This window comes from Grammomys surdaster, unplaced genomic scaffold (genome assembly GCF_004785775.1).
Source record: "Grammomys surdaster isolate TR1022 unplaced genomic scaffold, NIH_TR_1.0 100, whole genome shotgun sequence".
Lineage (NCBI taxonomy): Eukaryota > Metazoa > Chordata > Mammalia > Rodentia > Muridae > Grammomys > Grammomys surdaster.
In genome coordinates, this window is record NW_021604579.1 from 7,176,761 (window position 1) to 7,193,897 (window position 17,137).

Consider the following 17,137-nt stretch of genomic DNA (forward strand, 5'->3'; position numbering starts at 1 on the left):
CTCTCTCTCTCTCTCTCTCTCTCTCTCTCTCTCTCTCTCTCTCTCTCTCTCTCTCGTGTATATGTAGGTGTACATATATGTATATATAACTTAGAAAAATGGGTTCTAAGTTTTCTATTATAAGGGAGGTCTCCTTTCCAAATATCTAACTAGTTCACTCCCACCAGCTGTGGGAAATTGCAAGTTGAGATCTCTTCTCATCTTTCTTTTATTTCTCTTTTCCTGTCAAATATGAGAGTAGTGTGAAGGATAGCAACTTCCCTGTCTTTTTATATCATCATCCTCCATTCATGTGGGAAAATTCTTTCTAGGTAGGCAGATAAGCCTCAGTTTCATGCATCATCACACAAAGAATAGACAAGTGATTGCTGACAGAGCTTCCTTATGATTTTCCATAATATCAGATACTTTTAGGGAATGCAATATATAGCCAACCAGGCATTTGCGGTTCATATCCATAAACCAATGAAACACAGCACATTTACCAATGAGGCATTTTACCTGATGCAATGTAAAGAAAAATTTACACACTAAGGCTATTCTTTCCAAATGATTATCAACTCTCAGATAGCTCAGTCTTGGTTGCATAATTTAAATCTCATCCCAAAGTCTAACTAAAGAAAATAGACTCATAATTCCACTCTTCCCCAACTTTTTCTGGTTAGACAAAACAAAACAAAACAACCAATATGAAAACCAAGACAAAAAAAAAACAAAATAAGAAGTAGTTTATCACTTCAACAGTACACCCATGAAGAAGGATCAATGACTCTATGTAAGTCTATGTTAGTGAACCAATAAGCTTATCTGGGATTACTTACAATATCCTGAATGACAGGTTACTTACTTTATCCTTTATAATTCAAAGATAAATAGCTATGTTGCTGAAGGTTTCATTCCAGCATGGGTGATGAGATATCCAAGTCACTTTTTACAGCTCTCTGATCACCACAGGTAAAAGTGGTTTCAATTTGATTAAAGTAATGGCAATGCCAGCTTTTGTAAACAGTATTGTCAGAAGCTCCATCAGCAAAAGCAGAGGATGTAGGATGAAAACATTGGTAAGAACATATATAACATGTGACCCAAGAGTTTTGAACTTCCTGAAAAACCTGGCTTGGGAAGTAATGATTGATTAGCTTTAGCAACTTCCCTGTCTTCCACTTGTTCTCCTCACACTCAAACCTACTTACCATATATGAGATGTTGCTGAACACAGTAAGTCACGCAGGAGACTATCAGCATAAATCCTATTGTAGTCAGAATCGTTATCCAAACACGTTTGCATGAAAACAATTCACCTGAAACAGTGAGTCATAAATCTTACTACTGAGAAAACTTGGCTTGGACATACCTAGATAGGAATGGTAATTCGTTTGAAGCTTGTTATAATTTAAGAGCCTACCATTCTAGAATATCAGGTCTAGGCAAGTATGGAGAAGCAGTTTCAATGGGGAGAATAAGGAGCAGGGCATGAGCAGAGAGAAAATAAAACAGGTAAGATTTATAGTGATGCTTATACAAAAGTACGTGGAGGTCATATCCCTCGTTTTTCCCATCTATCCTGACTTGCAAGCTTCCTGAGTGGAAAGGAAGAGGCTTTTCGACTCTTTTGAGGTTATCAAGACCTAAATCTTCTCTAATGCTCAGATGTAGGCTTCCAAGTGTTATTATAAAGTCAGTCTCATTCAGTGCTGTAGTACTCATGTCTTAAGTATCACCATATGTGTACTGTCTAAATTTTTTTCTTTTTCTTTTTTGTTTTGTTATTAAATTAATTTTTATTGGATATTTTATTTGCATTTCAGATGTTATCCCCTTTCTCCATTCCCCCCCAGAAACCTCCTATCCCACCCCCCACTCCTGCTTCTATGAGGATGTGCCCTTACCCACCCAACCACTCCCACCACACCACCCTTGAATTCCCCCACACTGGGGCATCCAGCCCTCACAGGACCAAGGACCTCCTCTCTCACTTATATCCTTCAAGGCCATCCTCCCCTACATATACAGCTGGAGCCATGGGTCCCTCCCTATGTTCTTCCAGGCTGGTGTTTTAGACTCTGGGTGCTCAGGTTGGTTGGTATTGTTGCTCTCCCCATGGGGCTGCAAACCACTCAGCTCTTTCAGTCTTCTCTCTAACTCCTCCATTGGGAACCCCATGATCAGTTTAATGGTTATCTGTGAGCACCTGCCTCTGTATATTACAGGCTCTGGCAGACCTCTAAGGAGATAGCTATAGCAAGCACCTGTCAGCATGCATTTCCTGGCATCCACAACAGCGTCTGAATTTAATGTGCTCATCGAATCTGATGATACAAATACTGAATATATCTAGATACTAAGGTTTGTGTAAGTTTTCCTTTTATGATATTCATATGAATTTTCATATCTTTCTTCCAAGATAAAAAAATTTTACACTTTCTAAAAGAAGTCATTATGTTTATCAGGAGGTTGTTTTGAGGACTACCAAGAATTCTTCTACATCATTTTGAATATGTGTTTGTTGTGGAATAAACCTGTATTTAGCAGTTACGTTCACACATATAGTTCACAGGAATCTGTACCTTTCCCAGATAAACTCTGAGGCCTGCTAGCCAGTGAGCTCGAACTGGAATTTAGATAGTTGGCCAGCCAGCCAGTCAGTAATGAATTCCTACGTGATTAAATTTGATCATGATCTTTTCTTTGTCATACTACTTGATTCCTCATTATGTTCAGTGAATGGAACATATGCCTAAATGTTTCCTAAAACTACAATCTTTAGCATTTGTGATAATTACAGTTATTTTAAACATATCCTTTAGAGCCCATAAATATTTAATAAAAATATTATATCATAAAATGTATTTTTACTCAATGAGATTGTAAATAATTTAGCAAATACTTCATTTTTTTCTTTTCTCATTTATATATAAATATATGTATGCAATGGAATACACACACATACACACACACACAACATATACATGCAAACATATATCTTTTTACCAAATCTGTGGCTTTAGGTATTTCTTTAAGTCTCTTCTAGAAAGTAGATGGCTAAGTTCATGGATACATACCAATACTGATTCATACTTACAACACATCCTTTTGGTTTTATTTAATTCCTTTAAAGTATCAACTTTTGTTTCTTTAATTACATTGAGGCATGCAGTATTTGAAGAAGTTGGATATGTTAGCATTAAAGTCACTGAGGATTTATATTTAGGAAAGGATAGAGATATAAAAGCATAGCATAATATTACATTTGCATAATAGGTAAAATATAAAGTACTAATAAAAAGGAAGCAGAGTTAAAAGGGTAAGGAGACAGATATTCCCAGGTGCATGGGTAGAGGTGCAATATCCACCTCAGGCTGTCAAGGTAATACTTGTTAAGAAGTGAGATTTGAATATAGAATCAAAAGAGATAAGGAAAGTTAATTGAACTTACAATATGCTAGAAAAAAGACAGCTAGTGGAAAAATCAGAAGGCAGAGGGTATTACATGGATGTCTGAGTACATGTGATAGAGAAGGAGAACATGAGGAGGTGAAACCATGAAGGTAACAGCAATACAGATAACAAAAAGGGAAGATGTTTAATTATATCTAAACAGGGAGCAATTTCAGGATATTTAACACAGATGATATTTTCAGTAAGTCATTCTATCTTTATGTTCAGAATATACCATCATTAAGGAGGTTAGAAATGAGAGTTGTGGTGGTATTTCTAAATCATAATTTAGTCATAGCCATAATTCAGACTTATATAGCAATTAAAAGATGGCAAAAAAGTGATGAGGAAGGAGAATCCAGTTATTAACCTGATGATATTGTTTCTCTGGCTCCTTCCTTCTAAATTGCTGGATTCCTTAATTTCCATGATTGCAGGTCTATGCCACACATAGAGTGACCTCAGACCCTAATATACAGGGAAATGCTTGGTATAAAGAAGATTCAGTGTGCTGTGCAAAACCTCTCAACTCTAGCTTTTGTTTATTCACGTCTATATAGTATTAAGGCCTATATTTTCACTTGGAGAACATCTTTATACATGTTCTATCAGTATGATCAGCATGAAACTAAATTTTTTGTTTCTACTTTTATCATCAGGTTTCATACCTATTTTTCCTTTTGGAGTATGTTGTAAAATTATATTTTACTTTCCTGATGTAATTGTCATCTTGGAGGCTTACTCTTGAATAACCTCACTTTTTCTAGTTTGTTTGTTTGTTTGTTTGTTTGTTTTAATTCTGGCTGGTGGGTTTAATTCAGCTATTCTGGCTCAAAACTCCTCTCCAAGCTGTTTGATTCAGTTTCTCACTGAATTGCTCTGTTTTTGAAAAACTGCCTCTGAATTCCATGAACTGAACTTCACTGATTGCAGATACTGAATGATACTGAATGGAACTGCATGAACTCAGTAGAACTTAATCTCTTCCTATGTGCTGCTCCTTAAGTCACCTCTCTTTAATGTCTCTTCTTGTGAGAGTTGGGAATCTGCTACCTCTGGCTCATACTCTCAAATCGTTCTCTTATGTATCACTTTGTTCACCCATGAATTATCCATCTCTTTAAAACATGGCTACTTTCTTTCTACAAATTAACTTTACCTCCATTGCTTGAGATTGTGCTAAGGGTATGTCTATATTCCAGTCAGAGAAATTAAAAGTGAGTCATTTCAGTCAAATCATACATATTTAGAACATCTTTGGATGTTAACTGTTCCCAAAGCAGCCATATTACTAGATTAAAATTCCTCTACAATTTGTGACCAAATCTAAGTCGTTGATACCACCAATAGTGTCTGGGAACTTTATTCATACATCTGTCTTGGAAATCCAGTAACAACAAGATTTTGTATATGTTTTAAATGTAGGCTTACCATTATTTCTCTGTATATGTGAATATGATAATAAATGGAAGTCAAGTGTGACTTTAATGGTTTGGTTATGAGAAACTGATAATATGAAATTCTACCACAAAGCATAAGCATTAAGCTAGCTTGAGATTAGCCACAAGTTATTGATATGCTTATTTTATGATAATTATTAGACTTTTGGATTGCCTTTTGAGTTTTCAGATAAGAACAGAAGAGAAAGGAGTTATAACTTGAACAAACCTTAGAATTCTGCTAAGACTTAAAGCCATGAGCTAAAAAGGAAATCAGAAGAGAGTAAGATCTCAAAAATTTTGCCTTGTAACGCTTAAAGTCAGTGTACCAGTTAGTTTTGTTGACTTGACACAAACAAGAGTTATATAGGAAAAAGAAATTTGAACTGAGGAGTTGCCCTCATCAGATTGGCCTTTGACCATGTATGGAGAACATTTTCTTGATTTAAGATTGTTGTGGTAGGGTCTAGGCACTGGGAGTATGTGGATGTCATCCTTGGGCAGGCGATCCTGAGTTATTTCAGAAGGAAAACTGAGAAATCCCTGGAGAGAAAGCCAGTGAGCAGTGTTCTTCTAAGGTCTCTACTTTAGTTTCTGCCTCCAAGTTTTACTTTGAGCTCCTATCTTGGCCTCCCTTGGTGATGAACTATGATATAACAGTATAAGCCAAGTAGACTCTTCTATCCCAACTTGATATGATCATGATGCTTTATCACAACAGAAATGCAAAAATTATAATAGTCAAGGATATAGAGTCGGAAAATAAATACACCAAAGAAAGTAGGAGACAACAAACTAAGTGGGGAGTAAGATCTAGAAAAAAATCTTGTCTTTAGAAATCAAGTCAAGGAAGAATCTAATAAGAAGCACATATGACAATGACTGTTACTGATACTGTTACACACATTTTACCTGATAGGACAATACTTATGCTTTCTTCTTGGTGAGTTAGAAGGTTTTGAAGATAGCAAGTGACATTTCTGTGGAAGCTGGCTTCAATAAGAAGGGTGATTGTCATGTTGAACAATTTGGTTTCATCCTGTGAATGGGCTTTTGATGTAGCTGGAATGACCTTTCCCTTGCTGTCTCTCCATTCTATATGAGGCTGTGGGAACCAACCTCCTGAATGACACTCCAACATCACACCTTTAATATTAGGCGGATGCATGAGAATCTGTATGTCTGAGCTTGTAGCTGATTGAAACAAAGGATAACAATATTATTAGGTATAAGTGTAAGAGTAAACAACAGAATCATAAAAGCCCTTCTCAGGTTTAATCATAGTTTCAAAAGACAAATTAATAATCAAAAGTCTACAGGATCCAGGTTGCCATAAGAAATGCACAAAAATATCTTGAGCCAGGTGGAAATGATAATACTGTCAGCATCATGTCTGAAATATATATATTACATTATATATTACATATTATATAATATATATTATATATAATAAATATATATATTACATATTATATAATAAATTTTGTCATTGTCACTAGCTACTTTTCAGCCATGATAAGTAGATTATAAATATGAATTTTATTTTCAACACTACTGAGGAACATTAGCTTAGGTTGACACTTTGTATATTTCAATAGTATAAATTTTCATAAAATATGTATCATGTTAAAAAGATAATGTACTAATAGCATGAAAAGTACATATTAATTTAGAGAAAAATGATCATTGAGAGAAACCTTTCAGGATCATATTAAAGCTTGGATAATATATATGCAAAGAAATAATGCATGAAGATTTCAAATACTGTACCAAAATGTATCTATTAAAATGTCCTTGGAATGGCAAAAGCATTTTATATCTGTGCCACCATAGTAGGTGTTTGCTCCATAAGACTGCTAAAGATGTCTACAAGCTATATTGATTAGCTTGGCTATAGACTACAGAGTTGAGTATGATAAAACATCTAGAAAAATATTAATCATCTTTGTCTAGAGTCCTATACATATGTACATAAATTTATGGATTTTTTCTATCTTCCTTTAAACTCACTACTTTCCTTCCACATATTTTTATTTAGAATAATTCAGAGTAAAATAGTATAAAGGCCATACAGTTCTCTATAGGTCACATTGAGTACTATATCTGTGTATAGTAATGTTTGTACTTAAAATCCTTTTAAAAAGATTAAGGAAAATTAATTTGTCACTAAATAGTCAGTGAATTGATTTGGAGATAAATGGAAATAAATATTATCCAAAAAGAATGTTTTCCTTTCTTTAATTAAAACTTTTTCACACAATGCATTTGATTGCTTACCCCTCCACATCTCCTACCAGATCATTTTGACCTCCCTACACACCCAATTTTATAGTAAAGAGCACATTATTAAAATTCTGTTCATTAGAAAAATCACTAAAGGGTTGTCAGAATTATTTGAAAACAATAAAAAATATCCTTAAATGTATCTAAACCTTAAATGTATCTGATGATGTCTTGGAAATCTAACATCACATGTTGACATAACAGGAAAATATTGATGGGACCAATTTCTGCACTTTAGTATTTTTTAAATTAATTAATTAATTTTAACTCCAAATTTTATTCTTCTCTCTGTCCACCCTTCAACTGTTCCACATCCCATACCTCCTCCCTGGACCCCTGTCTCCACGAGGATGTCTCCACCCTCCACCACTACCCCACTGAACCTATAAACTCACTAGAGCCTCCAGTCTCTTAACGGTTAAGTACATCTTCTCTGACTAAACCCAGATCCAGGAGTCCTCTGCTGTATATGTGTTGGGGGCCTCATATCAGCTGGTGTATGGTGCCTGGTTGGTGGTCCAGTGTTTCAGAGATCGCAGTGATCTGGGTTAATTGAGACTGCTAGTCCTCCTACATGGTCACCTTCTAATTTTGATCTTTCAAAACATCCAGTTTAGAAACTAAATTCATAGAATTCAGCTTGCTAATTGAAATGTTCAATAAGAGTTAAACACTAAGAATTTTCAAAGTGCTCAAGCCTAGATAAGCTTTGGATTCACAGCAATCTGAGAGGAATATATGCCTACCTGTGAACTTGACCTCTGTGATGTGCTCTTCATAGAACTCTCCAACTTTGAAGACACAGTGGTATGACCCATCATCATCAGCTGTCAGTTTAAAAATCCTGAGGGTCACTTTCCCCTCTTCAATGGCATCTTTCAGGAGTTCAGTTCGCTCCACATACTTGGAGATAGTTTCTCCATGCAGATCTTTACCATTCCTGTACAGATACACAGGCTCTGTATAGCGATTCCGGAACCAACGAATCTCCATATGCTGTGCTTCTTGTGGTGGAAACAACTGACAACTCAGTTCAACATTTCCACCCAATGGTGCCAAGACTGGCTTCTGTAAGCCAGTCACTATGAATTGTTCTGTAAAGGATTACAATAATCAAAAGAAAAGAGCGTGAATTAGTAAACATGTTCACATCATTTGTAAAATCATTCTATTTATCTCACTTCTTTTTTCCCTTCCCTTCTCAAATATCTACATGTATTTCACTCAGATTACTTTCTTTATTCTGAAGGCATTTTAGTTACTAATTAATTAATTGGCAGAAGCATAAAATATTACTAGAAATGGTGAGAGAAAAATTTTAAGGAACCATTGGAAGTACTGAGCTACTTCAAGGCAGAATGGATTTAACATAAATCAAGGCAATGGGCAGACAGAGTCAGAGAAAATGTCCCTATGAGTAGGCAATGTCATGTAGTGAGGGGTTTTGATGAATAGAGGCTTTAGGGACAGTAGAGAATCATCAGCCATGGATCTTGTGATACATGCACAATGTTTTTAAATAAGAATGTGGCAGGTACTGCCGCCCCTTTGTGTTAAATCTCTACTCTTTATGTGATACAGATAAATGGGCTGGTCTTGTGTGCTCAATAACATGCATGGGTTTTATGATATATTCTTGATATGACCATGTACTCAGATGTTCCTTATCTACCATATAGGTATTATTTTCTTTTCATGTATGATTAAGAAGCAGACACTGGACATGGAGTGAATATAGGTAAACATCAGGAAAGAGGTAGAGGTGGCCATGTGGTAGGCCATAAAGCCAGGATTAGTTGACTTAGAGTAGCTGAGAATCTGTCTAGCTAAACATCAATGCTATAATAAATATTAATAAATCTGTCTCTTTATTTAACTGATGGCAGGTCCAGAAAGGCTTGCTATATTTGGTACACCATTGTAGGAAAGAAATCCAAATTTAGAACATGAGATTTAAGATTAGGGCAAAAGCTCAGGACATGGGAGCCAGATGCTATTCCTTAGCAACCATACCTCATTCTGTGAGCAGCTAAGACCATAACTTCAGAGAAGCTGAGAGCAGGCTTTGCTGGGTTGCTAATCCAACATAGCAGCACATGCTCTGGGACAAGTGATGGTGGCACACTGCAATGTACAATAAGATTCAGCCTAATAAAAGCCTGTTGCTATGCAGGCCCAGCATCTTCCCAGAGTGGGTGAGTGACAGAAACTTTGGAATGGTTGGGGTTCCATTAGCCACACAAGTAAATGGTACCTGTGGGTGAGTGGGGCTTGTGAGGATCTCCACAGCAGGCAGGCCCTTGCTGCTCATGGCATACAGAAGTACAGCCCCAGTAGCCAGATAGAGGATGTGGCTCTTAGACACATAGGAAGCTGAGAAGTTGAAGTCCAGAGAACAAACAAGCTGAACTGGTAATGTATGCTTATGGGTAAGCTGAGCTGGTAATGTATGCTTATGGGCAATTCTGCAGTAATTAAAGTTTAGAGAAACTCTGGTAGAGACAGAAATATTAATTTTGAAAATAATAAAGTGAGGTCTCTGAAGGACGGAGAGAGTTAGAGATTAAAAAAACAATGATTTTCTCAGTTTTAAAATAAAGAACACAATGGTAGGGGGAATTTGGAGCTTATTTAGTTTTGTTTTGAATATTAACATGGAATTGGTTATGATATATTTGGTAAGAATGCAATTTTTATATCCTCTTTAAGAAAAATCAGATTAAAGCAGATAAAGATAAGGAGAGGAGTCCCCAAGCTCTGTCCACTGTTTGTCTGTGGGTGTATGCCTGAGTCAATTGTTCAGTCAAGCCTCTCAGAGGACAGCCATGCTAAACTACTGTCTGCAAACATAACAGAATACCATTAATAGTGTCAGGGATTGATGCTTTACCATTGCAGGAAGGATTGCAGCCCCTAAGGGAATGGAACGCCACAGGAAGATCAACAGAATCAATTAACTTGGACACTTGGGGCTCTCCATACTGAACCACTAACCTAAGAACATACATGGCTGGACCTAGATCTCCCCACACATATATAACAGATGTGCAGCTTAGTCTTTGTGATGGTTTGTATAGGCTTGGTGCAGGTAGTAGCACTATTAGTGGGATTGGCCTTATTAGTGGTGTGTCACTGTGGGCATGGGCTTTAATATCCTTGTCTTAGCTATCTGGAAGCTAGTCTTCTCCTAGTGACCTTCAGATGAAGATGTAGAACTCTCAGTTTCTCCTGCACCATGCCTGCCTGGAGACTGCCATGCTTCTGCCTTGATAATAAATGACTGAACCTCTGAATCTGTCATCCAGTTCCATTTAGATGTTGTCCTTATAAGATATGCCTTGGTTATGGTGTCTGTACACAGCAACAAAACCTTAAGACAATCTTCATGTGAGTCCTGCACAAATGGAGAGGAAGCGATCCCAAAAGCTGTTACCTATATGGGGATATGTTCTCCTAGCTCTGGTGCCTTGTCTGGCATCAATGGAGAAGCACCTAGCCTGTCAGAGACTTGATATCCCAGGGTGGGAGGTTGGGAGGTCAGGTCCCTTAGGAAGTAATTTACTCCTGTTATATAGCTAAATTAATGTCATGATGTCAAACTTATTCCCAAACATTAAAGTTTATGCCCTAAAGAAATACATTAATCAGTGTTTCTAAAATACCTCTCTAATTTCAGGGAATGTTGTAGAAGAAAGGATAGGAAAAATGTAAGGACTAGAAGACAAAGAGTGGTAAAATATTATTATCTGGATACAACCTAGTCATTGTAATTAAATTTGCCTATTCTATATCAATATAAGACTTCACCAGCCAACAGCTGATGTCCAATAGATACAGGAGAGATTCAGGTGGCCCTTTCCTCTAACCCCTCTTGAACTATTGACTATTTAAAGATTCTTGAAATGGAGGAGTTATTATAGGCAGATGTGTACCCATTGATGAGTTCACCAAGCTCTCCTGAATAGTTTCATACTTAATATCATGCAAATGACCCTGATTGAACTCTACTGAGCCACAATTTAATAAGTGATGGTGGCACACTGCAATGTACAATAAGATTCAATATAATAAAAGCCTGCTGCTATGCAGGCCCAGCATCGTCCCAGAGTGTGTGAGTGGCAGAAACTTTAATAAGCCACAAAACAAGGAAAAACAAACCAAACCAAGCAAGCAAGCAAGCAAACAAACAAACAGACAAAAAAAAAAAAAAAAACATGAACATGGGAAAGAGACCTACAATAAGAGGGGGAATTGCCAAGGGTGGGATGGCAACAAGATAAGGTTGAGGAGACTAACAAGAATGCATTATACACAGGCATCATAAAAGATATTTAGTGAATAAAAGAGACATGAAGAAATGACTAGCAATAAAAAGAAAATAAAGATTTAAGCTGAGTGCTGGAGGGGCAAGCTTTTTTGAGATACTCAAACTTACTCATTAATATAAAAGTCAAATGTAAAAAAAAATGTTGAAAGTTAAAGCTTAAAGCTAAGGAAAAAAATCCTTTTTTTTTTTTTCAGTCACCAACTCCCTTATGAATGCCCTGGAAACCCAATTGCCAGAAAATCAAGTAGGAGCCTTCAATCTCCCAGTTTTTCTAATTCCAATCATCCATCATCACCCTCATCACTATAGCAGACCACTTGATGTGGCTTTCCGTTCTTCCCTTCCCCGGTAGCTCATGCATATCTTCTCCTATAGCCTACCTCTGCCACTCCATCCTTTAATCTCAACTGGACATGATGACAGGAAATCAGGTAGTCAATGTCTGGTCTCCCTCTTATTTTCCAATTACAATGTTCCAGCCTTACTCAATGCTCTGTAGCAGACCACTTGTTACAGAAAGAGGGTCTATGAAGATCTTAGCAACATGTCCAGATTTTCTCCCTCCTTTGATACTTTCACCTTTTATCCTTCACCCCATTTCCACTCCTAAGTGTCAGGTCCCAATAACTAAAAAACACTTTCTACCTAGGACCCCCAGTGACCATACATGGGAGGATCTCAGAAATATTCCCAATACCCAACTCACAGCTACCACACTCTTCTAAAAACCAGAGAGGCAGCAGAAAGCAAGGAATGGAACACAGATGCACTCAACAAAGACAAACCATATATCAGCATCTAGAATTATGATCATCCTAATCCCATGCCTACGTATCAGCATATAAACATAATCAGTAAGATTCAAGATAATATGTTTCCACTAGAGTCCAGCGATCCTACTATATAGGGTATTAAAATGTAATACAGTTGAAGCACAAGACAACAACTTCAAAATAGCTACTACGAATATATTCACGCTCTTTAGAGAGGAAATGAAGAAATCCATTAATGAAATCTATGAATCAAACAATGGAAAGAAATGAAGAAAATAGTTCAAACCATAAAACATGGAAACACCTAAACTGAGGAAAAAATGGAAGTGAAAATTTAGGAACTTAAACAAGAGCCTTAGAGGAAAGACTCATCAGCAGAATATACAAGATAGAAGACAGTTTTAGGCATTGAAGAGAAGATAGAAGAGAGGGAAACTTTGGTCACAGAAAATGTGGGATCTAATAACATTCAGGAAAGAATCCAAGAGAGTTTGAATATTATAATAAAAAATAAATTTCATGAATTATAGAAATTCTATGAATTGTAGAAGAAGAGGGGGCATAAACCTAGGCCAAGGGCACAGAAAATAATTTCAACAAAATCATGGCAGAAAATTCCTTTGACCTAAAAATAGAGAGTATATCAGGTACAAGGAGCATACAGAACATCAAATAGACTGGACCAGAAAAGAAATTCCCCACACCACGTAATAATCAAACAACAAATGTATAGAGTAAAGACACAAATAAAAAGGGAAGAAGTTAAAGTACTTTATGGTATAGTATGATAGTATAAATAAGTGACACTAAAAATTCAACTAAGAAATCCCTGCATCTGGTAAGCACATTCTGCAAAGCAGCGGGATAAGCCATTAACTAACAAAAATTATCAGCCCCTGTATATGCAAATAGCACATGGAATGAGAAAGAAATAAGGATATTTTCCTTAGTAGCCTCAAATCAAAAATATCTTGTCATAACTATAGACAAGGAGATTAAACACTTGTATGATAAAAGCTTTAATACATAGGAGAAAGACACAGAAAAATATATCAGAAGATGGAAAGAACTCCTGTGCTCATGGGTTAGTAGTATTAACATAGTAAAAAATGGTTACTTTACTTAAAGCTTTCCACAGATTCAGTGAAATACCCAACAAAATTCCAAACCACTTCTTCACAGATCTTGAAAGGGCAATTTTCATCTACATATGGCAAAACAAAAATCGAGGATAGCTCTAAAATTCTTGGATTGTCAAAGAACTGCTGGAGATATCCTCACTCTACAGCTCAAATTATAATATGGAGCTATAATAACAAAACCAGCATAGTATTAGAAAATAAACCAGACAGAATTATTATTGCAATCAATTTGAGGAGCCAGATATAATTAATTCATACACTTATGGACACCTGTTTTTTTATTTTGTTTTTGATGGTTTCTTTCTTTCTTTCTTTTTTTGATAAAGAAGCCAAAAATACGCACTGACAAAAAACATCTTTAACAACAGTACTGTTCAAACTGAATGGCTGCATGTAGACAAATGCAAATAAATCCATTTTTGTCACCGACTACAAAACTTTTTCTTTCTTTTTGTTATTTTTTTTACTTATTTACATTTTAGATGACATCCCCTTTCCCCATTTCCCCTCCCTAGAAATTCCCTATCCCACCCCCCTCCTCCTTTTTGCTTTTATACCATTTTAATTACCTGTGAGAGTATTAAGGTCAGTTCTAGGTTAAGGAACTAGCAATACAATAGATACAAATAGTCTTGTTAGCAAAACAATCAATACAAATAGTCAAAGAACAAGCAAGGCAATAAAGTTTCATGAACACTCCCATGATCACTGTTTCTAAGGGCTTATCAGGATGACCAAAATATCTGAGCCTACTTCCCTGTCCTAGCCCAAAGTCATGTTTATGCCTGAAGCTTACTTCCTTGTTCTAACATAATATTTAGATTCCTGCCTGAAATTACTTCAAATAATAAATTGGACCTTATCAAAATGAAAATGGTTTGCACAACAAAGAACATTAACATTTAGAAAAATATTTTACCTGTATATATTTAGTAGAGGGTTAATATCTAAAATATATAAAAATTCAAAAATCTATAATCAAGAAAATAAAGACTAATTAAAAATCTATAAATCTAAATTCTTAGATGATTATGAAACGTTCAACGTATCTTGAAGAAACGTTCAACATACTTCACCACAAGTGAAATGCATCAAAGTTATATTTATAGTTCATCTTACATCCATCAATTACACTTGCCAAGATGAGAAATGGTAGGTTATGCTGGAGATAATGTGAAGTAAAATGCACAATCCATTGGTGGTTTAACTGCAAACTTGTTCAGTCACTAAAGAAACAGGTGTGGTAGTTTCTTAGGAAGCCCAGAACAGGTCAATCTCAAGATCTAGCTATGCATCTCTTGAGCATACACCCAAAGGATGCTCTATCCCAATACTGAGATACTTGTACAATCATGTTAATTGATCTCCTATTTATAATATTCAAAATTGGAAATAGCCTAGATGATTTCCAATGGATGAATGGATAAAGAAATTATTGTATAATATGATGGAATATTATATTATTATATATACTATATTATATATTATATTATTTTATATTATATTATTTTATATTATAATATTATATTATTATTATATTATTGCCCAGCCATATAACAATATAAAATCATCAAATTCACAGATAAATGGATGAAGTGAGGAAAAAAATTATTCTAAGTGATTTATCCTGGATGCAAAAAGACAAGTATGGTATGTATTAAGGACTATGTTGATGTTAGCTTTTAAGTCTTCAGTAAGAAAGCTACAATCTGTATAACCACAAAGATTAGGTATAAAATAAGAATTTAGAGACTAAGATAGATCTCTCTAAAAATGAAAAATAATATAGGTAGCTATGGATGGACAAACAATGTAGTGGGAGAACCAAAAGTGGAAGTGGAGTGAAGAGGGCCAAGAGAGAACATAGAGGGAGAGACAGCACGGGTCATATGGAAACCTAATATAGTAGGAGATTGCTAAAATTACACACACACACATACACACACACACACACTCTCATTCCAGAACATATTCATTTTTATAAAGTGCAATTTATTATTTGTTGTTCTTTGTCCCTATGCTAATGGCATGTTCATATATATATATATATACATATATATATGAAGCAATCTAAATGAGATCACAATGTAATGCAGGAGACAAAGGTGGAAATGGACATCTATCATCACTAATGTAGCTTGTGGTACCAAGAATGAGTCTATTCAGGGTAGAACACAAGTAAATGTGAGATTTTATCATTGGACAGTCATCTATTGCTAGAATAATCTACATTTTTTATGACATTTGCTTTCTAAGTTCTTTCTTTTAAATGTCTAAAAATCTATATTTATTTGTGCTTTGTATAAAATGTCCTTACAAAGTCCAATTCTCACTCTCCTATCATGTTTCATCTTCCCTTATTTTCCCCTACTGTATTCTTAACTCAGATAGAGTCTAATATGTATCTGCAGCCTGTACAATTCCTTACTGTAAAAATGCTATGCATGTCCTGTGCATTTAATATGAATATTGGATCCTTAAGGCAAATATTTTATCTCTCTCATTGTACTTTCTTCCTAGAAGCTGAAACAAACTCAAAGAAAGAGTACTTGCTGATTAGACATTATTAATTGTTTCTCTAAGCTGGGTACTCTTGCTACTGTCTTCACTTCATTACTACATCCAAACTTTAGAAGCAATGGTTTAAATACTCTCTCATTTGTAGCATAATTTGATATTCCTGGGATGATTGACCTTTCTAAGACTCAAGAGAAAGTGAAAGATTCATACCTGAACTCAGTGCTACCATCTGGAGGAAGTACAAGACAACACAGAGTGCAGATAGAAGTACTCCTGTAGTTCCCATTACACCTGTGATAAGACACAAGTTAATGATCAATGAAAACACAAGTAAAAGTTACAGAAATCAAATTCCTCCATACTTTTCTACTGGCTTCCAAGTAGAGTTATTGCTAGGCCACAATTTCAGACAGTGAATAACTGCACAACACACATTTATCCAATGGTATATAGCATCCTTAAATTTGTATTTACTAAATCTGATGGTCCTAGTCTTCCCAACTAGACAAGGCCTGAGGCCATGAGCAGCGGCAGGAACACACAGCTGCTTAGCTCAGGCTGCTGGCTCAAGTGGCCAGAGACAACAGCCCTACCACCCATGAGATGCCAGCATAGGAGATGGCTCTGCCAATCTTCCACAATGTCTCCACAAGGCTGGGCTGAGACCAGACTGTCCCACCATCCACGTGGTACCTGGCAGAAATGAGACTCTAATGTTTAAAGATAATCCAATAGCTTTATATATCATGTAATGCTCAAATAACAAAATGTCCACACAATTGGAGGTGTTTCCAATTAACTAACGTAGATATGTTGTTACCCAGGACTCCTCTCGACATATGCGTGGCCATCCATTCCCCTACATCTCTTCTAGCTCCTCCTCTTTCTTCTTCTCTTCCTGACCTTACTCCTCCTCTTCCTCTCCTTACTTCTCTCACATTAGCTCTTCCCAACTTGTGGAGAAAATTTCCTGCTACATCCATATAATGACTAGATTATTCCAGATATTTATTCCCCATTAAAGGATCTCATTCTCCCAGGCATGAAGTCTTCTGGGCTTGCCAACTTTATTAGGTCACCTCACTCTAAAAGGTTATGGAACTGCCAGAAAGATCCAAGTCTCAAGGACCCTGTTGTGTAAGTGTCTATCACATTTAACTACATTTAATTACATGAAAGAATATGAAACAGATTTACCATTACAATTATTAGAGT

The 17,137-nt window shown here is 35.9% G+C and overlaps 1 protein-coding gene across 1 annotated transcript in view; it reads right to left on the reverse strand.

Annotated features, from left to right (window-relative positions):
- Positions 1-16,226, reverse strand: part of LOC114637465 (selection and upkeep of intraepithelial T-cells protein 2-like) — a 32,957-nt gene extending 16,731 nt beyond the window's left edge. Inside the window, exons 1-4 of the mRNA XM_028785677.1 lie at positions 16,133-16,226; positions 7,907-8,254; positions 5,790-6,071; positions 1,194-1,301 (exon numbers count right to left, since the gene is read on the reverse strand). Of these exons, the coding sequence (XP_028641510.1) occupies positions 1,194-1,301; positions 5,790-6,071; positions 7,907-8,254; positions 16,133-16,208 (814 nt within the window). The 5' untranslated portion in view covers positions 16,209-16,226. The remainder of the gene's footprint in view (positions 1-1,193; positions 1,302-5,789; positions 6,072-7,906; positions 8,255-16,132) is intronic.
- Positions 16,227-17,137: the final 911 nt, after the last annotated feature.